This window comes from Ananas comosus, linkage group 8 (genome assembly GCF_001540865.1).
Source record: "Ananas comosus cultivar F153 linkage group 8, ASM154086v1, whole genome shotgun sequence".
Classification (NCBI taxonomy): domain Eukaryota; kingdom Viridiplantae; phylum Streptophyta; class Magnoliopsida; order Poales; family Bromeliaceae; genus Ananas; species Ananas comosus.
The window spans coordinates 786,477-810,546 of NC_033628.1; the positions used below are offsets into that span (position 1 = coordinate 786,477).

General features: G+C 34.3%; 4 protein-coding genes across 14 annotated transcripts; 3 read left to right on the forward strand and 1 right to left on the reverse strand.

Moving 5' to 3' along the window:
- On the forward strand, nucleotides 1,015-2,974 carry LOC109714119 (LIM domain-containing protein PLIM2c-like). The gene is made up of 5 exons (XM_020238560.1): nucleotides 1,015-1,349; nucleotides 1,826-1,913; nucleotides 2,198-2,229; nucleotides 2,349-2,438; nucleotides 2,544-2,974. Exons 1-5 carry the CDS (start codon nucleotides 1,215-1,217, stop codon nucleotides 2,781-2,783), a joined length of 585 nt encoding a protein of 194 aa, XP_020094149.1. The 5' UTR covers nucleotides 1,015-1,214; the 3' UTR covers nucleotides 2,784-2,974.
- On the forward strand, nucleotides 4,007-7,513 carry LOC109714118 (tetraspanin-10). 3 transcript variants are annotated; one of them, XM_020238558.1, is made up of 12 exons: nucleotides 4,007-4,072; nucleotides 4,177-4,321; nucleotides 4,800-4,912; nucleotides 5,008-5,062; nucleotides 5,147-5,202; nucleotides 5,604-5,651; nucleotides 5,724-5,772; nucleotides 5,877-5,960; nucleotides 6,049-6,116; nucleotides 6,667-6,792; nucleotides 6,910-6,985; nucleotides 7,153-7,513. In XM_020238558.1, exons 2-12 carry the CDS (start codon nucleotides 4,256-4,258, stop codon nucleotides 7,228-7,230), a joined length of 819 nt encoding a protein of 272 aa, XP_020094147.1. In that variant the 5' UTR covers nucleotides 4,007-4,072; nucleotides 4,177-4,255; the 3' UTR covers nucleotides 7,231-7,513. The 3 variants fall into 3 exon arrangements, with proteins under 3 accessions (XP_020094147.1, XP_020094146.1, XP_020094148.1); XM_020238559.1 differs by having other exon boundaries at nucleotides 4,043-4,063; XM_020238557.1 differs by having other exon boundaries at nucleotides 4,018-4,321.
- On the reverse strand, nucleotides 8,219-15,101 carry LOC109714117 (NAD-dependent malic enzyme 59 kDa isoform, mitochondrial). 2 transcript variants are annotated; one of them, XM_020238555.1, is made up of 19 exons: nucleotides 14,743-15,101; nucleotides 13,925-14,021; nucleotides 13,385-13,503; nucleotides 13,111-13,278; nucleotides 12,752-12,880; nucleotides 12,412-12,472; nucleotides 12,139-12,242; nucleotides 11,980-12,063; nucleotides 11,763-11,869; nucleotides 11,572-11,677; nucleotides 11,154-11,267; nucleotides 10,966-11,031; nucleotides 10,610-10,682; nucleotides 10,431-10,517; nucleotides 10,292-10,346; nucleotides 10,138-10,209; nucleotides 9,240-9,302; nucleotides 8,718-8,832; nucleotides 8,219-8,603 (listed from the first exon to the last, which is right to left on the reverse strand). In XM_020238555.1, the coding sequence occupies exons 1-19, from the start codon at nucleotides 14,866-14,868 to the stop codon at nucleotides 8,532-8,534; spliced, it is 1,818 nt and encodes a 605-aa protein (XP_020094144.1). In that variant the 5' UTR covers nucleotides 14,869-15,101; the 3' UTR covers nucleotides 8,219-8,531. The 2 variants fall into 2 exon arrangements, with proteins under 2 accessions (XP_020094144.1, XP_020094145.1); XM_020238556.1 differs by lacking the exons at nucleotides 13,385-13,503; nucleotides 13,925-14,021; nucleotides 14,743-15,101 and having other exon boundaries at nucleotides 12,752-12,876; nucleotides 13,111-13,242.
- On the forward strand, nucleotides 20,396-23,912 carry LOC109714189 (F-box/LRR-repeat protein At3g48880). 8 transcript variants are annotated; one of them, XM_020238669.1, is made up of 5 exons: nucleotides 20,396-20,503; nucleotides 20,675-20,737; nucleotides 20,838-20,904; nucleotides 22,281-22,654; nucleotides 23,030-23,912. In XM_020238669.1, the coding sequence occupies exons 4-5, from the start codon at nucleotides 22,299-22,301 to the stop codon at nucleotides 23,676-23,678; spliced, it is 1,005 nt and encodes a 334-aa protein (XP_020094258.1). In that variant the 5' UTR covers nucleotides 20,396-20,503; nucleotides 20,675-20,737; nucleotides 20,838-20,904; nucleotides 22,281-22,298; the 3' UTR covers nucleotides 23,679-23,912. The 8 variants fall into 8 exon arrangements, with proteins under 8 accessions (XP_020094258.1, XP_020094263.1, XP_020094256.1 ...); XM_020238674.1 differs by having other exon boundaries at nucleotides 20,838-20,868; XM_020238667.1 differs by having other exon boundaries at nucleotides 20,675-20,731.

Below are 24,070 nucleotides of genomic sequence, written 5' to 3' on the forward strand. Positions count from 1 at the left end.
AAATAATTAGTGAGTAGTAGTCAATAGATCACATTAAATGCAACAAAATTCTGAAGTAAATCAATTCAAATAACTCAAATGAAAAATAGATTAGAAGTTGAGATGTGTTAATACAAAAAATAAAATAAAAACTGGAAAGACCTATTTCAAGATTTCTATTGGTAATAGGTTCTAAGTGCATTTTTCCCACCAAAAAAAAAAAACACTAGAGGGCTCGAGTGGCCCAAAAGGGATCGGTCATTTCCGAATAGCGGGTTTGGGCCTTTTCTGATCCGGCCCAATTAAGAATTAAATTAGGACATTAAAATAGGCAAAGATTCACAGAACTCCCTCACCTTCACGCTATTTTGAAACAGGCCTCCGACTATTTTTCTTTTGATTAAGAGCCCTTAAATTTTTTCCTTTTTTTTCACTTTATGTTCCTTTCATTAATTAAATAAACAAATTTATTATTTTCAATAATAATTTTATTAATTTTAAATATCTTGAATATTTGTTAGCTAATGTACCTACGAATTTTAGTAACTATTAACAGCTAATGGCTAACAAAAGCTATTAATTTTGACAAATCTCTAATATAACTAAAATTAAAATAATTAAAATTTAAGTAATCTACACTCAGAGAAAAATGGTAGCAATCACTTCCGACCCTTGGGCCTTTATTTTATATTTTAGTGCAATAACTTTTTTTTTTTTTTTTTTTTACCGTGAGCAACAATGGTATAGATAAAGTTTTATTGTTTTCTGTTAGCTTGATAATACGACGCTAGGATCGATGAAGCTGATGAAAATAAAATATTCTTTTTAAGTAAAACGCGCGGTTGAAGAGGCACATAATCCCCAATTAGCAAACACATGTAGTAGGGATTATAAAAAGCAGGCCCCTTTTTTAGCCAATTTTGACTTAATCTTTTGTGGTTTAAATTAAGCTTAATCATCTCCGATCTTTCCTCTTAAACTCTCATCTCTTTTCACCAAATCTGGTTTTTGGCCTCATTTTTTAAAGCCCTCACATGTTCTCTTTCTCTCCCCTCTCTCTTTAGCCTCTTTTGCATGCCTTTCATCTGCTTTTAACCATTGCAGATAGTGAGGCATTTATTTTCTTACTCACTATCACACCTCCGCATTATCACCCTTATCTGTTTATATTATTTATATAGGACATTACTGATACAATTGTTTAGCTAGTTTTTAAATTTACGATTCGCTACACCATGTCGTTCAGTGGGACTCAGGACAAATGCACGGCGTGCGACAAGACGGTGCATTTCATCGACCTTTTGTCGGCCGATGGGATCGCTTATCACAAGAGTTGCTTTAAGTGTAGCCACTGCAAAGGAACTCTCTCGGTATATATAGTTCTATTGAGTCCGGCTGGGATATATACTATCGATAGCATTAAGGATTTTGTACTATCAATTTTTTTACCGTTAGATTTAACCTTTTGATTATTTTTACCCGTTAGATTATACTATTCAATCAATCACTCACTCAATTCTAATTTATCTGTACTGTGTATAAAAAATTTCTAGACAATCGTGTCACTGATATAGGCAAGCTTTACGTCATGCCTTACCACTTTATGCAACAAGTAGGTACCTGTGTACAAAAGATAGTAATGAACTAATTATGATGCTTAATTACAAAAACTACCCATTAATTATGGTTAAAAGAAGCAAAGGAATAGTGCTCTACATAGATTAGGTACTTGGGTTACATGACCACTCTGGTTTTTTTTTTTTTTGTACCTTTTTTGTGATTCAATATCAAACTTGAGACCTAGTTAAATAATTTTGGTGTGCTTATTTTGTGTGCATATTTGTAGATGTGCAATTACTCTTCCATGGATGGTGTCCTCTACTGCAAGCCTCACTTTGAGCAGCTCTTCAAGGAGACTGGCAAGTTTCCAACAGGTAAGTAATTATATATGCCTCTCTTTTTTTGAGCAAACAAAAAAGTACAAAAAATTTAAGCATTCTTATTTGATCCACAAAAGAAAAATCATATGAATAATGTATTTTTGTTGCATATAATTTTTTCGAGAGTTTCACAAAAAGTTGAGATGACTCTAGCATATATTGTTTTTCTAGTAATTTTGATTACGTTGTTATTCCGCGAAATGAGAATTTACGTACCATGATAATATAACACACCTTACTCTTTCTTTTGTTCATTTGCCTTTTCTTCTATAATTTAGGTGCAAAGTGTGCGGAGCGACAAAATGATTCGGTATGTATATATAGCTAAATTGCAGCTCGATTATCAATCACAATATGTTCACTTTGTTGGTATGTTTTGCGTTTATTTTCATACATTGAAACTAAAATGTCTCCCCATGATTTAAACAGTCCAAGACTCCAAACAAGGTTTCTTCTATGTTTTCTGGGACTCAGGACAAGTGTGCTACCTGCAACAAAACTGTATACCCCTTGGAAAAGGTTAGTTATATTTCTATCTTCTAGAAAGATGCGATGTTATTGTAGTTATTTCGGTCAAATCAGACTTATTCTGAATAGCGTTATTGCTGTTCTCATAACTTGTAGCTGACTATGGAGGGTGAGTCGTACCACAAGACTTGTTTCAAGTGCGCGCACGGCGGTTGCATCCTAACGCCCTCGTCCTATGCTGCACTCGACGGCATCCTCTACTGCAAGCACCATTTCGCGCAGCTGTTCAAGGAGAAGGGGAGCTACAATCATGTGATCGAAGCCGCCACGATGAAGAAGCACGTTTCTGATCAAACAGTGGTACCAGAGCCAGCACCCATAGCCACACAGGAGTAGGAAGCATTAATAATAAGGGCATGATCTTTTACATGTGTTCAGTATTTTTCTCCTTTTGTTTCTTTTTGTATTTTTTTGCCCTTTGCTTACTCTAGCTTGTTGGCTATGTACTCCTGGATCTATATTTTCCAGTTTACACTGGTTCTTCGTGTTATCTATATATATGCTGAGAAAAATTGTCAAAGTATAAAGAGTTTAACTTAAATTTGTGTTGAATCTTCATCATTTTACTATATGTATCACTAGATCTTTTATATATTAATAAAATTCTTTTGTCACTTTTTTTTAAACTCAAACTGCTAAAATACTTCATATTTTTTTTCCCTCACCAATCTGATGTTGGCATGTTATAAAAATATGAGCTATAAAAAAATAAAGTGGCAATAGAATAAAGTAAAATTAGTTTCTCCTAGAAGAAGCTCTAAACACTGATTCAGTTACTTTATGATAGTATAGTAGCCTAGCTCTATATATATATATATATATATATATATATATATATATATATATATATATATATATGCTCCTCCTTATCCCCACCCTACTATAACTTTAGTTTCAAGCTACACATATTTTTAAAACCTACAACTGTTATCACGAGATTCACGACAAAGCAATACACATATTTGCTAATAGGAGTAACTAACGTAGCCTTTTCCCTTGTCCAAGGGAGGAAAAAAAATTTTAAAAAAAAACTCCCTTTTTCCTATTGCAAGCATACTAGAAGAAATTGTTCTTTACACCGGGTGCATTTGCACATTCCATACACCATTCTCTACTGCATATTCATTTCGTCTCCTATTTTAAGTTACGTCCTCAACAAAATATTGGTTAAGAAATATTATTAGAAGAAGCACTATTGAATTCTACAGGATAGAGAGTGACCTTCGCAAATTTAGACTGCGTAAAAACATAAGTTGAATATACTCATACTGATTTACCAACAACTAATTTTTAGCCATAATAGAATCGCAATAATTATAAGCTTTTGTATTAAATCGGCGGCTGCTGACTAAGGAATTAGTGGGATCTATAAATTGAGAGAATTTATTGTTGATTAGACAATAATAATTAAAATATAAAGATACAGTCAAGGCGTGGCAGGACAGGTGCAATACTACGCACCAAGTTCATGATAGCACAAGCCTTTGATTTTTGTTGCCCAAACTACCCTTGACGAAAGTGAACATAGACCTTTATGTCCTCCTCCCCCCACCCCTTTTGGCTGATCTGCTCAACCTCAGTACAGTGCCAGTACCCTTCATTACTCAATTGCTGAGGTGAAAGAAGTGGGTGGCTTACTATCTTCTGCTGCTAAGTAGATGGATGATTACTAAATTCAAATTCTCTCTCCCCCTGTCTGAACAGTAACCTTTGTCTCTTGACTCTGCAGACATTCTTCCTTCTTCTGCTTTAGATCTCTCTCTCTCTCTCTCTCTCTCTCTCTCTCTCAAAGCTTAGGGAAAAAGAAGATGAGCACAAGCACAAGCACAAGCACAAGCACCTTTGTAATCAGGTGGATCAACTTTCTCACAATGGTGAGCCACCTCAGCAACTCTGTCCCTCCTCTTTGTATTTCATTTCTGAGATTCTCACCTCTTTGCTGTTCAAAAAAATCTCCTTTTTGTGACATATACACATTTTAGGGGATTTTTGTACTCCTACATTATTTTTTGGAGGGGTATTTTCAACTGGGTTCTATTAAGTTACCCATGAGAATTTTGTTCTTCTTCTGAATGCAATGATGGCTACTTCCAAGTGCTCCCAATTTTCCCCCCAATTTGTTTCTGTTGGTATCTTCATTTTAGTTGTGGGAGTATATAAATATATACAATGTGACAATATTGTTAATTCTTTTAGCCCCCATCACAGGAACTTGTCCAATTATCACATTTGAAGTTCTAAGACAAGGAATTGGGAAAAAAAAAATTGCTTGGAATTGATTGTCTGAAGATGAAACAGTATCATTTAAACTCAACTTAAAAGCTTATTTACTTGTTGTGTTTAATTTAACAGATACTAGCAATAGGAGTCATCGGTTTCGGGGTATGGATGAGCACTCACCACGACGAATGCAAAAGATCTTTAACATTCCCTGTTATGGGTCTCGGAGGCTTGATCCTTCTAGTGTAAGCATCACAATATGTGTTACTCATGTTCTGCTTACTAATATTATTATCTTTGTCAATTTCCTTTCGAATTTGGCCTATCTTCAAATTTTCAGATCCTTCGTCGGGTTTGTCGGCGCTTGGAAGAACGTCTCTTTGTTGCTCTGGGCAGTATCCTTGTATATTAAACATTTTACTCTTCGTGCCGATTTTTTATATTGAGGCTTAAAAGTGACCTTGACATGGTGATTTTAGTACCTTATAATGCTGTGCTTGATTTTGGTGGCAATCCTGGTGTTCACCGTATTGGCGTAAGTATTTCTGGTTTAAATTCTCTTTCGGTTGAGTTTAATTTTGCATACCTTCTCTCTTCTGGTTGTAGTCACTGATGGAACATCTAAATCTTCTCTTATTTTCAACTTTGTGTTCTTCCTAAAAATTTTTCACGCGTTTCATATTGTCATCCTCCTCTAACTGAAGTTTGCGTGGCATTTGCAATGCCTTTAACTACTAAAAAGTTAGAGAACTAGAAGTAATACTGATTTATGGTTTTAACCTTGGAAATGATACTCATTACGGTAGGGCATGGCATTGGATGTTTGCAACAAGTAGGAAAGAGTGTTTTTTTGTTATTGTTGAATTTCTGAGTTTTTGACTATTTTAATTCAGTTGATTGTGATGATTGTTTTATTAATTTGTATCTACGTCGCAGGTTTATCATAACAAATACTGGATCCGGGCGTTCTGTAGCTGGACTAAGGTAAGCAATATGCAGCTTGCCAATACTTTCAGTTAAGCATGCTGCACTTTTAATTTCTTAATTTCTTTGCAGGTACAAGGAATATCATCTCCAAGATTATAGTTCCTGGTTCATAAAACAAGTACGGCATCTTTGCTGTTCTTAGGATTCGATAGTCTTTCCTTCTGTTAAATTGAGTACGCACTACTTACCTACGCCTATTTGTCTCCGCTGCCTTTGGTTAAGCTCAACAACACCGAGAATTGGAGCCGCTTGAGAAGCTGCCTAGTGAAGTCTGACGATTGCAATAACCTACCAAAGAAATATAAGGTCTCTCTTTTTTTCTTTTTCTTTTTTCCCTACTCAAGTCTATGTGCTAGTTTGAAATTTATATCTTACGTTTCTCAAATTCGTGCAGACTTTGAAGGAGTATAGATTCGCCGACCTTACCCCCATTGAGGCTGGTTGCTGTCGACCACCGTCAGAGTAGGCATCTTGACTTTTATTTGTTTAGATTGATTTCTTAAGCTAGGTATCTCTTTCTTTTTTAGTCGACGCCTAAAGCTTAAATGCTCATTCTCTTTGTTATTTGTTGAAATCTTTTGTTGCTATTTTTTTTTAATGCTTATGATCTGATTCTCATGGAACTTACTTTTGGCATGGCACTTTAGTACTTTTCTTTATGCTACGAATCAAAATGTCATACTCTTCTTGCATGCTTTCAGAAAGAGTGTAGGCATTAGTTTGCTTTCGCTACCTTTTGCAAACAAAGCCCCCAATTTTGTACTTTTTGAAATCTATCCTCTTGACTCTTGTATTTGGAGAATCGACGTTCTATCATGAAGAAAAGAGTACAATTGACCTCTGTTCAAAGAATTTTGTTCTTGGGCCAGGTCCGGCCGAAAGCAAAACTTTGTCTCAATCGGTTATTATATTGATCATCAGCAGGGTGTTCCTCTCACTTTTCATCCTTTGAGGAGAGTTTTTTTTTTTTTTCCTTCTTAATATTTTTGCGTTTTTACACCTTTATCTTCAGGTGTGGATATCCAGCAGTAAACGCTTCCTACTACGACTTGAGCTATCATCCAGTGAGCACAAACAAGGACTGCAAGCTTTACAAAAATGCACGCACAGTGAAGTGCTACGATTGTGACTCGCGCAAGTAAAGACCTTCAAAATCTACCGATCTCACAGCCTTCTAGTGTACCTTGGCAGATATTATTATTTTCTTAAAATTATATATCTGTTGTTCTGAGATTTTCATGCCTTTTCACCTCAGGGCTGGAGTTGCCCAATACATGAAAACCGAGTGGCGAGTAGTCGCCATATTCAATCTGATTCTATTTGTCATTTTGGTAAGCTTGTGGAGTTCAAGATGTTGATGATGTTGAAGCAATTAGACTTAAATGCACTTGAAATATATTATAGAGATTTAATAAAATTTCTAGTCATCAGTAAAAAATCTATGCTTTTAAAGGATGAATTATTCGCTGATTTCTGTTATGTTCTTTATTGTTTTCAGTCAGTCGTATATTTTATCGGTTGCTGCGCGAGAAGGAATGCTGCAAGGAACCACTCCTCGAAAGTTCAAGGCAGATGATCATTGTCCACGGCACAAAGGTATTTGAGGTGATTAAGTGAGGATCTAAGAAATATGTCCACTTTTACGGTGGGTATCAGTAAAAAAAAAAAAACAGCAGTAAAATCTCCACGAGCCCTCTCTGTATTGTATTCTTTTTGTTGATGGTCTCTTTTTCACTTCAAATGTATCCTGCTTGGCTTATCTATGAAAGAGTATTATCCTTGATAGAAATGTTAGTTATAATTACAAATTATGTAATTAATGATAAAGATCTAGACAGTAAAAACATTTTTTCAGCTTTTCCGATATTGTCAAATTTTGCAGTCGTAAATGTGATGTAATATGTCAAAAATTTAGGTAAAAGTTTCTGATGCCTTCTAAACGTGACAAAATCTGTCAAAAATTTAGATAAAAGTTATTGACACTGTTTAAAAACCTAAGTTTGTGGAAATTCATAGAAGTTAGTTGATCGCAACGAACGGATTATTCAGTTATTGAATTTGACTATTCAGTTGTTGAAGACAAGTTACAAATTGTGAATTACTTTTTCTTTTTTTTTTTACCTAAATATTGTTTCATTAGTTCATTACTCTGGGCTTGTTGAACTATCTCCTACTCTGCCATTGATTTTGCCAATGGCTCTCTTGACGTTATTAATTAATTAATAAATTAATTCATCACCAACCCTTTTGATCAGTGAAGGTGCTACTGAATTTTTGTTCCAATTTGTGTGCATCTCATGTAGGCCTCTCCGTTAGAGATATTGAAAAAATGACTAGTCAAGTTATGAGAATGTAACCCAAATTTACGAGATATAATAAATTAGACGAAATATACTTAAATTATTGATTTAGCCAAATATGTGACCTCAAAATTAAATTTGAGGGGAGTCAAATAGACAACTCAACCAAATACACGTCGAGTTTTTAACCAAAAAAAACTTGCTATATTCTCACCGTATATATGTATATATGAGGTATTTAACTTACAAACATGACTTTACTCATCACCTTCAATTGTTTGGTCCACTCATATTGTATCTAATTTCTGAAATTGAACAAACAATTCAGCTATAATGGAGAGAAAACAAATAGATTATGCTCTGCTCTCCAGATTTGATACATTTGCGTACAAAAATGTATAATGTTTGCTCGTTACTGTTTCCTTCATTGGAATGGCAGTAAGGCGAAAAAAAATGCTTTCATAAAGTAGATGTGTTAATCCTTTGATAACTTAAACATGTTCTACTGTTCCTGAAAACTTCAGCAACAAATTGTACATAGGAGAAATAAATCGTAAAACCAGTTGAAATGCGCTCTTTATTTCTCGTGGACGAGCGGGCTGTAGATGGGGTACCACATATTGCGAGCTACATAGTCCATTGTATCCAACTGAAACATATAACACAAATCAAAAAGATTACTGGAATACTTGGTTAATACAAATCTTGTAGGAAACAGCGAGTAACAACAAAGATTATTTTGAAATAGTCGAATATAGGTTACCTCTGACATGTTTGTCAACTGCTTTAGATCCACATCACCGTGTCCTTCAGCAAGATCCTCTGCAATAGCTGCACGGACAACAGCTGCTCCAACCCGTGTTGTAATAAGCCTAATGCTGAATTAAACCAGGGATTTGTACTTAAAGGATGAGCTTAAGTAGATTGGATCTTTTTAAAGGATTAAATTTGAGTGCAAGATGGATAAGTTTAAGCAGAAATACTAAATTTGTTATTTTATTAGTACATGAATAATCGTATGTACATGTGCTTTGAGTGCAAAACATGAAAAATGTAAATAGCATCTCCCTTTAAAAGGTACCTAACAAAGACACAACATAATAGCTGCTTTTTTTTTTTCTTTTATCTGCAAATTGTGTACATAAACAGCCAATTTTGCAGTACGAAACCATGTTCCAGTATAAAACTCATTGGAATTGAACTTCTCAAAAGGAATGGCAACAGAATCTGAAGAGAGAAAAAACTCACTATGAATCTTTAAATTGCATGAGAATGCATGAATTACCTTGATATTGAAGGAAAGAGAATTCCTTTTTGGATCTGATCATCCGTCATGTATGACGCAAGGCTGCAGCGACATGAAGTTAGTAAGCTCAGATATCCAGAAATTAAACACATGCAGAACAAGAATTAACGAAATTTAAAGTAGAACAACGGAATTTTACTAGTTCTTAAATTGCAGTAGAATGGATAATAATTTTCACACAAAGATAAACCTTTCACATTAAAGCAAATTACTGTTTTAATTTGTTGACCAAATGATCCAAAAGAAATGTGTTGGTAATGTAAGCAAACTGTGAAGTTTATACATAACACCAGCAGTCAAGTTCATCAATATTTTGGACGACAAGGTTATGGTCTATAATAAGGACCATTACGTATCTTGCAGACATTCCTAAGCCATAAAAAAAGCTGAAAGGATAAATGAGGAAAAGTTTTAATCTACTGTTCATATATTTTCAATCTTAAAATATTCAATGAATTCTCATAACCAAATTATTTCAACAAATATCACCATAAACGGAGCAACTAGCAATAATATCAAGATGTAACAAGAGCACCTAAGTATAGGCTCTCATCTTTAATCAAAAACAACTCTAAGAAGATGGTTCCAGATAGCACCTACTTCAGCTGATGAGTAGTGTCTGTAAAATTTCATCTGTAGATAAACTACCATGAGATAGGAACATTCAGCTATACAGATTTAGAGGCTTTTCGTGCACATGTAATATTATATTATAAAGTTTAATGAACTATATTTGCTAAAAATGATGCATAACAACATAAAATGGTAAAGCAGCAGAAATATAATCTTGCCATTAGGGCCCTTATGCTTCTAAGTGAATACCAAAAGAACAGAAGATATTCTTGTCTACTGAAAGATCTGATGAATCATTACTTACCACTCAGCTGCAGCTTGAAGCATCCCATCCGAAATGTGTCGAGCACCTGAAAGAAGAGCTCCTAGGCCAATTCTGCATTTTAGGCAAAATTTTCTCAGTTAGAGAAAGCTATCTATTTTGTGATTGCCAGGATAAAAGAGAAACTGATACATACCCAGGAAATAGGTACATGTTATTTGCTTGATTGACATATCCTATTTTTCCCTCTCCTGCGAAAGTTACACTATAGAATCAGACTTTCACATTATTATAGATAGTCATAGAATATTAACAAGAGCAAGGACAGCACTAACCCAAAGGAACATCATTGAAAGGGCTTCCACTAGCAAAAATTGCATTTTCTCCAACATATTTGAATACATCCTCAGGAGTGCATTCAGCTGATTTTGAAAAAAACAAAATACACTGAGTGGTCTATATATATAAATTTATCATTCAAGGGTTTTAAGCAATGCTAAGAACAGGCACAAACCATTAGTTGTCGGATTTGACATGGGGAATATTGCAGGCCGTGGGCAATCAGATTCTCTCATAGCCTTAAGCACCTGCCAAGAAAGCATAAAGTTAAAAGCTTGAATTAGTTTTACTTTTTATCAAGTGCATTAATTAATTGGTCCACGAAAGTATTCTAATACAAATCATCATAGGTGACTAGCAAGAAAAGGGCATAATAATGGTAAATAGTTTATATGTAGTATATATCTAATAGAATCAACTTCTCTTCTTGACAGGAATTTAAAAAAAAATGCAGCAAAGTAGGTAAAGTAATTTTCTGTTAATTTCCATATGTAATACAGCAATGTGGGATACACTATGCAATGCTATTACCTCTGCATTAAATATTCCCCCAACACCAGACAAGCCTAAAAGCACATGAGGCTTCACTTTCTTTACCTGATAAGCATGCCATCATCAGAGTTAATTCGAATGATGCAACAAAAAACATGAGTTAAAGTTCCATTGATATGAGTAGTCTCAAAAAGAAAATTTACAAAAATAGTTCAATAAGAAGTTACCACTTCAAGCAGAGAAGCCCCTTCATGGAGTCCTTCAACCTCTCCTGGACCCAAACCTCTAGCAAAAGGAGCCACTGCAGGATCAAGGCTGTTTCTAGCTTTGGTGACAAGACCCTAAGGAGAATAAAAAGTCAAGTGTCAGTTTTCTTCACACATAGTACTTCGATGGAGAAAGTAGCTTTACTGGTAAACAGAGGTATCATAAAAAAAAAGCAAATATTTTAAAAAAACATAAGATAGTGACTTTTTACTTTGTGGGATACAGGAAGCAATTATTTTGTGCAAAATATTTTTTTTTTGCATGGTAAATAAGCCTACTACATTAGACGGCGGAAGCTGTATTACTTAAAAAAAAAAAATTAAGACAAGGAAACAGAGATTAAGGATAAACAAAATTCTCAGAAACATTAAACCTTACATCTTTATCGAGCAGCCAAAACTGACATTGAACTTCCGCGCTTTCGTCGCTTCCAAGCATTTTCGTGACCATCTGCTTAGCCGTCTTAAGCACCCCTATCCCTGCACTGAATTATGAAAAAAATATTAGAAGGATAAAAAAAAGAAGAAAATTTACTCAAAATAAGTGATTGGGTTAATATTTTAAGGCACCTTCCAGCTCCTACTACGACAATCTTCTGCTTTACAAAATCGTTGAGTGGTCGACCTTGTGCTCTTACAGCTCCAAGTAGTCCAGCTAGTGCAACACCGGCCGTTCCCTATTCAATGCAGAGTTTATCTTCAGAAATCAGCATAAGTATAAAAATATAGATACACTACTTCACGTGCAAGAGAATAAAAGTAAAATATTAGAAAATTAGAAAATAACCTGTATGTCATCGTTAAACATGCAAAATCTTTTGCGGTATCTTTGAAGTGTTTCAAATGCCCACTTCATTTGAAAGTCTTCAAACTGTAACTCATGTAACTTTTCATTAGTGAATGGAAGATCAATAAGTGCTGAAATAGTAAAGCACAATCTAAGTACCTGAATAACTGCCTTTGGCCAACGGGAATGTGCTGCTTCCATGAATTCATCGACAATAGATAAATATTCATCCCCCTCCAGCCTAGGCTGTCGTAATCCTAGATCTAGAAGTCATTTATGGGGATAAGTATACCATGATGCATGTCCAATATTATATAAGAAATGTACAGTCTGCTAATTTGTTTTGTTGCCTTTTATGTACTTTATCGGAAAAACAAGCAGATATTCAACTGGGAGAATGTGACTTTGGGCAAAGATTCTTGGTATTCTTACAAAGATTATCTTGAAGAAGCTTTTGATTGTTGGTCCCAACATCGAGCATAACTGGAAGGACCTGCAGGGGATGACAAGTATGAGAATGATACTAGAAGAGGAAGTAAAAAATATGATCTAGGCGAAGATAGTAAATTATTCATACTAATCAACATAAAATCTAGACAAGAATAACAGGGGAAAATTTCAAAACAAACTGATGTTACTGTTTTCTCCGAAAGGGTGATAAGCCACCTCCAAAATTTCAGCCAAATTTAGAAAAAATATTATCCATTTCATGACAACAAATTTTGCAAATGTCGTTGTCAAAAAGATGCTTACAAATTGAACAACGACTTACTCTTTGGGGATTAATCCCAGCAGCTGCAACATATATGTCAAGTTTACCAATGGGTATTCCTATACCCTGAACTCCAAGATCACCAAGGCCTAGAATACGGCTCCCATCTGTCACCACTATCATGTCTACCTGCAAACAATTGGAGATTACTAACATAGTAAGACTGATCAAAAGCACGCTGTTAAACAGCTTCTACAGCATATTTGAGTAAACAAAATGTCCATAGATAAAAAGCATCCACTAAAAGAAGAATATTTCGGCTGCTCCAAAATCACCCAACCTCCTACTAAGCGACTGTAGAACATTAATCAATAGAAAGCTTAGAATTTTCCAAGTATTTACTAGATATTCAAACCTACATGGTGTGATGGCCAATTATAAATCATAGACATCATCTCTCCTTTATCCTTTGCACTGAAATACATGCCACGTGGACGTCTGTATAGACCTCCATAGTTTTGACAGACTAAACCAACAGTTGGAGTATAAATTATTGGAGCAAAATCTTTGATATTGTCAATTAGTACCTGTAAAACCACATCGTCCGAAAAAAAAAAAAAAAAAGTGTCAACATTTTTAGGCAAACACAGAGCAAATGTACACTGACTTTAGTCAACAAGGCTCTAAGCTCACCCTGTAGTACAATGTCTCATTTCTGTCATGTAATCTATTTAGGATCCTCCATTTTGCTAAAGAAACAATAGAATTAGATTCACCTCGAGTATTGTGCTCCAGCGATCGATACGAGTTCACTACAGCAAAGAATCCCAAAAAAAAGAAAAAGAAAATCATATCTGTAATTACCTTTTATCTCCAAGTGAAGAACGGAGATAAATAGAACAGCAGAAACCTCTAGAGAGAACATGATGATTTCAAGGGCGATTGAGTGTAGATCTTCATAAACCAGCATTTTTTTCAAAGCTATCACCTAGGGCACACACTATGCACACGTCGAAAAAGAAGAGTTTCTGTATCCTACATTTGCCACTTATGGCCTGTTTGGCTTGGCTAAAGCTTCTTCACCGCTTTTTCATTGAATCCTCTGCATAGCTTCCAGCTAAAGCTAAAAGTAAAAGCTTCAAATTGGAGCTTTTACTTTTGGATTTCAATAGCTCAATCACCAGGTTTAAAAAAAAAAAAAAGGAAAAATGATAATAGATGTGCATGACTCACTAAAACGTTCGTACTGCTGCTCAAACGATATAACACGAGGTGGAAGGAGGCCACGGAGCCCAAGCCGATCTCTTTCCGTCAAGGGAAAACCAGTATCCTACTCCAAAAAATAACAAAAATAAGAAGATACGATAGAGAACCATTAGACATATAAAACATTCAATATTAAAGTTTGTTCATTATTGGACGAATGACACCAAATTAGTGTACCCTAAACTGGGATAGCTCCAATTATAATATCCAGCAAGGATAACATGAAACTACAAAGCATCAGCTAAAGTCGCAATAACCATATTAGTAGTTAAAGTATTTGCTAGTAATTTAGTACCTAAACTATTATTTGCTTCATAATAGTTTCATTAGTTACCGAACGTAGTTTTTTTTTTTTTTTTTTTTTTTTTTTTTTTTTTTTTTTTTTTTTTTTTTTTTTCAGAACTCACATTAATAAGCCAAAAAACCTAATTCTCTCCTATTCTATGCATCTCCAAACTAAACACCAACTCTTTTCTCCTAGGCCATCTTATTAAAATATCAAGACCTATAATCAACAAATTTTGAAACAAAAAGAGCTTAATCTCTTAAGAACATTCTTAAATAGCTTATAGCTTATGCAACATCAGCTGAGAAAATCCCCAGCGCTCTTAAGCAAGCACATCAAAACACCCAAAATCTCACCCAAGACGCCCACATTTGAAATGAATCGATCGATCAAAGCCAAGATATAACAAAATATAGACATTTCCACCAATATCAATCAAACAAATCACAGGAAACGCCCAAAAAAATCAAAAAAATCCGCGAAAAAGCGGAGATCGAACCTTGTTGTACCACGGATCATGGAGGATATCGGTGCCGCGCTTGTGAACGATGCAGGGCCCCGAAACCGCCGCTGAGAAACTCCGGACCTGCCTCAGATTCCACGCGCTGCGCCCCAATTTCCACATCACGATCCTCGTCTGATCAATCACAAATCACAAATCACAAATCACAAATCACAAATCACAAATCACAAATCACGAATCAAATCCACTTCTCTCTCTCTCTCTCTCTCTCTCTCTCTTGTATTTGTTGCTTTTCCCACTACGATTATGCAGCTGCTTCTCCGACCCCGTCTCCGTAGTGTTTTCCGGAGTTTTGAAACACGGACTACGATGGTCGACCGTTGCAATAACCCGCGGAGAACTTTTACATCTGAAGCTTTACCGATGAAGCGACAAATCTCAGCCGTTCACTTTGAAGGGACACGTATTATACTTCGCCGCGAGGTATCGTAAGCCAATCCGCGGAGACCCGATGTCGGTAAGCATGGCGTGCGCCCGGTGCATCCGTACAACTCATAGACCAATGTTATATTTGATGATTAATATTAGCATATGTTAAATGCCGAGATTAATTTTGACCTATTTTTATCAATAATTAGAATTGTTTCGGTAATATGGTATTATAACTCACTCTACCATTTTATGTTAAATATTTCTCTTTATTATTCCGTACATATGGTATATAATTAACTTCATATCTATCATGCACATGATCGAAAATATTAAAATTATCTTCATTTTATTTTTTATTATATTAATTTTTAAAATAGCTAACATTAAAAATAATTTTATATATGTAAAAATATAAAAATTAAGAATGTAGAAAAAATATATAAATCATTTAATTAATTAATTTATAAGAAATGGCATCTAAAATTTATAATGTATTATATGCTAGTTTTCTTAATATCATAATAATCCTTATCGGCGCATGCATCTTGCACCGGGTGCATGCAGTAATATCCCCGGAGTTTGGGGTCGTGGCATAGTACCATTGGTGGGAATAGATTAGGTATGCAACATGAGCGAAGCGTGACTAGCACGTGGAGGAATCTGAACGGACGAGATTCGCGAATCGGAACTCGATGCGGGGAATAAAATGGGTAGAGGAGGAGAGCGGCTCAGTTTATTTTGACCGTTTAGTGTACTATAATTTTAATTAGGGTTAATAATTATTATATACATATTCAAATCTGATGTTTATTTTGATACATTTAAATTTAACTGTTGCAAGATGCAATTGCACTATATGGCTTAAATACAACGCTTGAATATAGTAATTTTAAGCAAAAATAAATTTACCTCCTTAATAATTTTTTACATAGATTTTTTTTTTTCTATTTTACATAGGAGGTAATTTCATCACGATGAAAATTCACAGTACACTTTTCAATTATATGTAATCAAACAAAATATTTATAGTTATGACACTTTTTACTATATTTAATCAAATAAGATGCATATAATCATAATTACTGTATTTTTAAATAGCTCCAAAAGGAAGTATAAATTTACACTATATCATCCAAACGCTACTATTACTTTCATGTCTTGGCAAAAAAAAATTATAAGATTAAAACGGTTAAAGATTTGTAAATTTTTAATTAAAGAGTGTAAAATTTATACTCTTTTTTGGAGTGCACAACTGGTATTTTTCATAAACGATACGCAACAAAGATAATCCACATATGAAGCATCGGATAGCCGCATAATAGGTGCGTTGACGGCATAAAGATTTTATTCTTCGGGGAAAGTGGAATTTATGCGAGAATATTATTCATTTATTTGGGGTGTCACCTCCCCTAGCATTACTCCTGGCTAGTTGCACCTTATTGTAATAGAGTAATAATGTTAGCCTCATTTTGGGATCACCGAAACTTTATGTTACACACAATAAAAGAGTATGATAAAAAATATTTTATTTATTTTTGTACATAATATCATATTATACATATTGTAATAAATTAGTTATACACATATATTTTGTACGATTTTATTGAAAAATCAAAGAAGTATATCGCTAAATGCTTTTTGCTCAATTTAGTTTTGCCTAGCATTTGATGTGACTCGATACCAAATGTGCCCTAAATAAGAACATATCTCTAATTTGGGCCCCTCATATGGCCTAGCCCACTTGAAAAACATCGTTGGGATTAATAATTCGGACCGAGCCCGCAAATGAACTTTTGTGACACAAAAAGAGGCGCTACAGATTGTTTCACCTTACTGTATAAGTGTTAATGACTGTGTATGTGTATATATGAGCAAGTGGCAAAGGACTTGATAGTTCGTATCCGAGGTTCCAAGTTCGAATCCTAATTGATTTACATTTCTAGCTAAGTTTATTTCTAAATGAAATAAACGAAACGGATAGCGTGCTACCTATCTCTCAAAAAAAAAAATATTGCATTAATGTTTTTGTTAATAGACTTTTCATATCAAACAGAAGTTTCTATTTTTGAGGCTCAAAATATATCATTTCAGTTTCTTATCGCAACGGAAGCTTAAATTATACTTTTCAAATGCTTTATTAGATGTGACGACACCTGAAAGCAAAAGCAGAGACAAAAAAAAGCCACTAAGTTAAGCCGTACCCGGCAAGAGTTTGGTTTAGGATGTGGGTTGACGTTGGATTTGGGTTAAACCGGGCCAATTCGATATGGCATTTTTATAGCCCAAAGGGCCAACGTGTGATGGAAAACCAAATTAACAAAATTTCTTAGGCTTGTTTGAGTTTTCGAAGAGATTGCATTACGTGCAGTCAGAAAATACGATTAAAAAAAAAAATTATTTATTTTTATATATAATATTACGTTTTGCATATCGCGATGTGTCAGCTACGACGTGTTTTCTACGGTTCCGTCGAAAAACGTAGAAATATATTCCTATATGCTTTTACCACTAACTCTATTTTATTTAATTACGTCATATGAGCCTTAATATCAAATTAAGCCTTAATTGGGCTGGGTTTGAGGCTAATCAGCAACTAAAAATTTTGGCTCAACTTCGACTAACCATTTTGTTGGTGGTTGGTATTCGAGACCTAAGTTCAAATCCTAATTGATTCACATTTCTAGCTAAGTTTATTTCTAAACGAAATAAACGAAACAGATAACGTGCTACCTATATCTCAAAAAAAAAAAAGAAAAAATTTAATCTCATTAATAGGATTAATTGTGGTCCTATTCCCCTTTAATCTCATTAATAGGATTAATTAGATTAACGACACTAACAACTAAATTTGTAACGGGCGAAATTACCAAATTTCGAGTAAGTTAAAAAATACCTGCTTTATACACAATAGTTATGACTTTGTCAATAATAAATATTATCGATTTCTCTCTAAAAAAAATATTTTATTATTGTATTAGTAGACCAGTTTCATTAGCGAAATAAAACGCATCATAGAGCAAATGTTCCATAGAATAGTAAAAAGCTTTGAACTTGTTGGTAGTAATATAAATTTAAATTTTAATTAAAATTAATATTTTTAAATTATATTTGTAGTATATAAAATTAAATTAATTAACTGCTAATAATTACTTTCGTTTCCATTAAGTTTAAAAATTATTACAAATAATTATTAAAATTCAGATTCTGACGATGGACCAATAAACTAGTTACAAAGTTCATGTAATTAAAGTTTATTTTTTAAAATTGACACAGTAATAATTAATCTTATATTTGTGATCGTTTATTATAGTTTCCTTTTGGCTAAATTACAGAAAATTTTCATATCAAAATTCGATTTTTCACTTTTTCTTCCTGTCATTTAAAAATCTACACTTTGCCTCCCGTAAAAAAAAAAAAGTTCATAGAAGATACGGTGTTAATAGTATTGATAAAATGACCAAAATGCCCTCTCCCTCTTTCTCTTCTTCCATAACCCTCCTTTATCTGTAGAAGGATATTTTAGATATAAAAAAATATATAATAATGGAATATGGACGGAACCCTGACGAAACATTGACGGCAGAATTCAAAATAAATATTTTTTATTTTTTAGGATGGCAAAATATATATTTTTAAATGATAGTAAAAAAAATAAAAAATTAAATTTTGATAAGAGATTTTATGTAATTTAGCCTTTCCTTTTAGTTGAAGGTGTTAAAAAAAAAAAAAAAAAAAACGTGTGAAGCATCAAAATGCTGCACGGAATATAGCGGCTCCACGTTCCCAACCTTAACCACGTGAGCTCGTGTGGCGAAATTACTGAAATGCCCTCACCTGATTCCACTAATTCGTTGTACGATGACGTAATAAAGTGGGCCCAATGGAGAAACAAAAGAGGCTTTTTCATTGGCTACGGGAAAATACAATAAATATTAAATGTTCTACATGGTAAATTCTCATTGGCCTACGAAAAAAGAAACGCGCGCATGAATTTCATATATTAAAACAAGCTTTTCAATTTTATTTTGTTAACATTTTTTCATTTAAATAATTTTGTTTGAATAAATTAAAAAATTTAGTACATTTAATAGTAGCAAATGATAAAATTTAGTACATTTATTCCCAAAGTTTGGTGAACACTAATATGTCAAATATTTTAAAATCAAATTAATTTTATTTGATTTATCAAAAGGGATCTAAATTTGTTCTTAAATTTGTTGGGTTGGTCCACAACTAAGAAATAAAACTTTTATGTAACTAGTTTAGATTATGTCACATTTAATATGTTTATAATTACAAATAAATAGCTATTCTATATTTATAAATATCAATAAATTCTTTAATATATATAATTACTATAGCAATTTAAATAAAATAATTACAAAGTCAAAAATATACTAATAAAAAAATAAAATAAAAGGATTTATTTTTAAATAGTAAAAATATAACGAAACAACCTCGCGATAAATCATTCTAAAATGTAAAGAGTTCGGGGAGATTTCTAAATTCTTAGAATATGATTTGAGTAAAATATTTTTAAAAAATTATCAAATCCATTCACAGTTGTACAAAATTTAATAGTTTTAATTATTTATTAGCAAATAAAATTAGATCAATTATTATTTAATAACTAATAAATTATAATATTTGATAAAAAAAAATCAATTTAATCGAGTATAAAATTTCAAATAAAATAAGGGCTCTCAATAAAAGTAAAAAAAAAATGATAAACTTCAAATATATATCACCCTAGTGATTTCGCACTTTCTCACTTTAATACTTTTTGGTTTAAAGTGTATTAAGTTAGTACCCTGTGGTTTTTTTTTTCTTTTTTCGTCAGATCCTCTATTAATATTTCGTTAAATTATATACAAAAAAAACTTTAGAAAAACATCTAGATTTATTGAATATTCACTTTAGTATTCTTTAGTTTTAACTTTGTTATTGATTCAACGAAAAAAATAATAAAATAGATAATAAAAAGAAAAAAAATAAAATTATAGGGTACTAAATTGATACATTTTAAATCACAAAGTATTAAAATAAGAAAGTGTGAAATCACATAGTAATATTTGAAGTTTTTCTTAAAAAAAAAAAAAAAGTTGGGGGTTGCTATAGTTGAAGAGGTGAGAAGGTTTCGAAACAGTGAATAGTTCAGGGGCTGTAATGCAATTTTATTCTTATCTGAGCAGTAGAGTTACGAGGGCAAAAAAGTAATTTCGAAGCGTCGATTCAGCTTCTACACGTTAAGGTAAATTAAACCAGTGGGATTAATCGTATGATGAGGGGCGAGAAAGGGGGAAAGAACGGTCGAACGAGGTCGAAGGTGGGGAGGCGAAACGACGACGAAAAATTTCTCCTTTGGGTTAAGTTTTTGCATTTTAATTACCTCGCGATCGATTTTTCCCTTCCAATTGCGTAATTTTTCACTCTCTACGTGCCATTTTTGATGAATATTTGATGTAATTTGGATGTGAATTTGTGTGTTTTGAGGTATTTAAAGCTTTGGTTTTTAACGACGGTTTTGTGGTTCTAGGGTTTCGGGGGAGTTTGAGCTGGCGAAGAGGACGAGGCGAGAGGGAGCCTTATACAGGTAAAGGTGGGGACTTTATGTTGAATTGTGCGGTTCTTTTCTTAAAATTTGTTCCTAAAGATCTCTTTTTTGGGGGTGCTAATGGATCTATTTGTTGTATTTTCAGGGAATTTGTTTGTGGAAGAGACTTATAGGACGTACATAATCTTTTTCCTTTGATTTTTTTCCAACAGGTTTTGTGTTACTGCTCTGATAAGAAGATACGAATGTACTTTTGCTGTAATCGATGCAGTTGTCTTAATTATTGGAACTTGATGAAGAAAATTTGATGAAAAGAGACAAATTTTCCTTCTAGAATTGCATTGGTTGTGTTTTTATTTGTACTAATTCTCCAATTGTTGGTTATAGATTTGCTTTTGAAACAATTGTTGAGTATACATCTGTTTACTTTGATATGCCTCCGAGAAAGTGATAGAGATTTTATTCTTTTCCGAAAATAGAGACAGCTCTAAATATGTAGCAAAGATAAGATTTTTGACATCAGTAGATTTTTAAGCTGCCACCCTAGTTTGGAATTTTTCTAGGCTCTTAGCACTGAACTTATTACAAATAATACAGATCTTTTCAGCAATAACCTTAAATCTAATACTGCATTTGTATACTGCATTTGTTTTCCACTCAGAGCTTGTTGAGTCCTCTGTTGTTTAGTTAGAATTTCAGAAATGCATATGATGGTTCCCCGATACAGATTCGCTACGGGAACGATTTTATATGTTGTTTACTGTGCCTTTATGTGCTGTGTTTAGGTGAATTTGGAAATTGAGATTGGGTGAGTGAAGATAATCTCACATAGCATACTGCTTCAGTATATCACAAATTTACAATCACGTTCTGAATCCGTTCCTCTAGTGTAGCTGGTAGGGGCACTTATCTACATGTGAGACGTTATAGGTTTGCAGGTTGATTCTGCAGATGTCATAGTACTTCAATTTTTTTTACTAGGTTTTCCATCTGCAGGCTGATCATTGAATCCTTTCAAAAGGGTCAAGCAATAGCAAATTGACCTCTTTATTCTGGATTAGTTCATAAACTTTAGATATCAGAATGTTACTGATGTGTTGCATGCATTTTAATCTTATCGTAAGTTTCAAACTGGATGGTTATCACTATGTCACGGGGTCCTCAATGACTGGTTGAAAAGAAGAAACAACCGTCTTGGTATTATTCACTAACCAGCAAAACTATACGTTTCTAGCCGTTGGTAAATTTTCTTTTTTGATCGTGGTACATCAGCTAATTTGATCCAACGAGCGCATGACTTGGATGCACTATCGCACGCTTATTATTATTGTCTGTCTGTTTACCAGCTCTTGAATCAACAGAACAGCAATAGTGCCTCTAATAGATGAAAAATGTCTTCTGTTGTTCACTGCATTTTGTTTTAAATATAGATATAACTAGGTAACTGTGTTGCAAGCTTCTTCTTTACTGGTTGCTTATGTTTGCAATCAGGAGATCATGGATGCATATTCTGATTGCCAATTCTGTAAGAGCTTAGCTAGTTTGCTGTTGACTTGCAAATTTTGATGTCGCTTTGTCTTCTCACCAGGGTTTTTATTTGGGAAGAATGGGAGAAAATAAATCCGTAGGAAAAAGATGGGAGGATATGGAAACTGATGTCCTGGTGAAGATATTCAAGCAATTGAACATGATTGAGCTGGGCCCAGTTTCTCAAGTTTGTCGCTCGTGGTGCTTGGCTTGCTCAGATCCGCTCATATGGAACGCTCTCGATTTCGGGCTCTTGAAGTCCAATTTCATCCAAACCAGGGCATCACCATATATTTGGGTGGATGATTGGTCAGACAGGAGACTGACTCAATTATTGAGGGTGGCGATGGGCATCAGTCGTGGAAACGTGGCTTGCATGATATTCCATTTCAATTTGTATATGAAGGACGAACATCTGACTTACATTTCTGAGAGGTAATCGTGCTCATCTTGTTTCGAATATCTAATATATGGTAGTGCTTTCTTATCACAAAATCCTTTTCTTGCCTCTTTGATGCTTTAGCAAGTGACAAAGACCTATTTGCAATTCCATTTGCCATTCCTAAATACTCCCCATCTTTTCTCCGTGGTTCCATTTATTTTTGAACTTCTAAATATATATCCTCACTTACGAGAAACATCTATTCATGTTTGCCAGAAACTCTTTTTTGGAGTGTAAAAACTCGAGCACAAGAATTACTCTCTTTCAGTTAAATTCCACTTTGATATTTGTTATGATTTTCTTGCTACTTGATGTTCATTTGCACCAAATTACATCACAAAAAAACAAAGAAAATCTTTCTAAAACAGGTCCCCTCATCTCAAGCGGCTAGTTATGCCAGCGTGGAACCGCATAACCAAGAACGGGATATGCCAAGCTATTAGAAGATGGTCAGAGTTAGAATCAATGACCATGCCAACCATCGCGCACCCTCCGTACATCATGGAGGAGATCGGCAAGAACTGCAAGAACTTTTCCGAGCTCAAGATCATGGGCTCATTTGATGCCCAATTCGCCACCGCAATCGCCGCCCACCTCCCGAACCTAAAAGTTCTAAGCCTCCGGTGCTCGAGGGTCGCGAAGGAAGCCATCCTATACCTCTTAAACTGCTTGGAGCACCTCGAGGTGCTGAACATCGCCCACTGCATGTTGTTCGACGGGCCCATGTTGCACCCGGGGCGGAGACAGAGCCTCAGGGAGCTGGATCACACCGTCCATGAGAAGGCCGCGCGGCTGAGAGAGTTTTACCACTGCCAGAGCTTATCCTGCATTGCCTGCCAGAGGATGATCGCAGATGAAGGGCTGATGAGGTGGTATCGGTACGAAGAGTGTTTCTGGCGCCAAGACGAGATCAGCTCCCTCGATTTGGGGGATTATGGGAAGTTGTTCGATGCGAAATGCGAGACAAATGCGAGAGAGCGACCGCCACTTCGTAGAGACAGAGAGATAAGACTGTAATAAGTAGGTAGCCCTCTTACCTAGATGGTCATGTGTAAAGAGTGGATGACTTGAAGAACTGTGGGAAAATTGTTTTCTGTTTAGATTGAGCTGCTCTAATCTCTGTTTGTGTTTTCGGCGGCGCAGTATTAATAATTGTTGGTCACACTGGGGAAGGGAGGCTGAGTGTGGAGGGCATGTAATTGAGTACATATTTTCACAATCCAATATTAGGCTTTCCTTAAGTTATTTTCAGTTCAAATCTTTTTCGAGATTTAAAATATGAGAATTTCCTTTATACGAAAGATGGATTGATCTTCAGAAAGTAGTATTTTTAGATGGACGATAAAATCAACTAGTATAAAAAAAAAAAAAAAATAGCGCATACCAGATTGAAAAGTTATTCTGAGTTC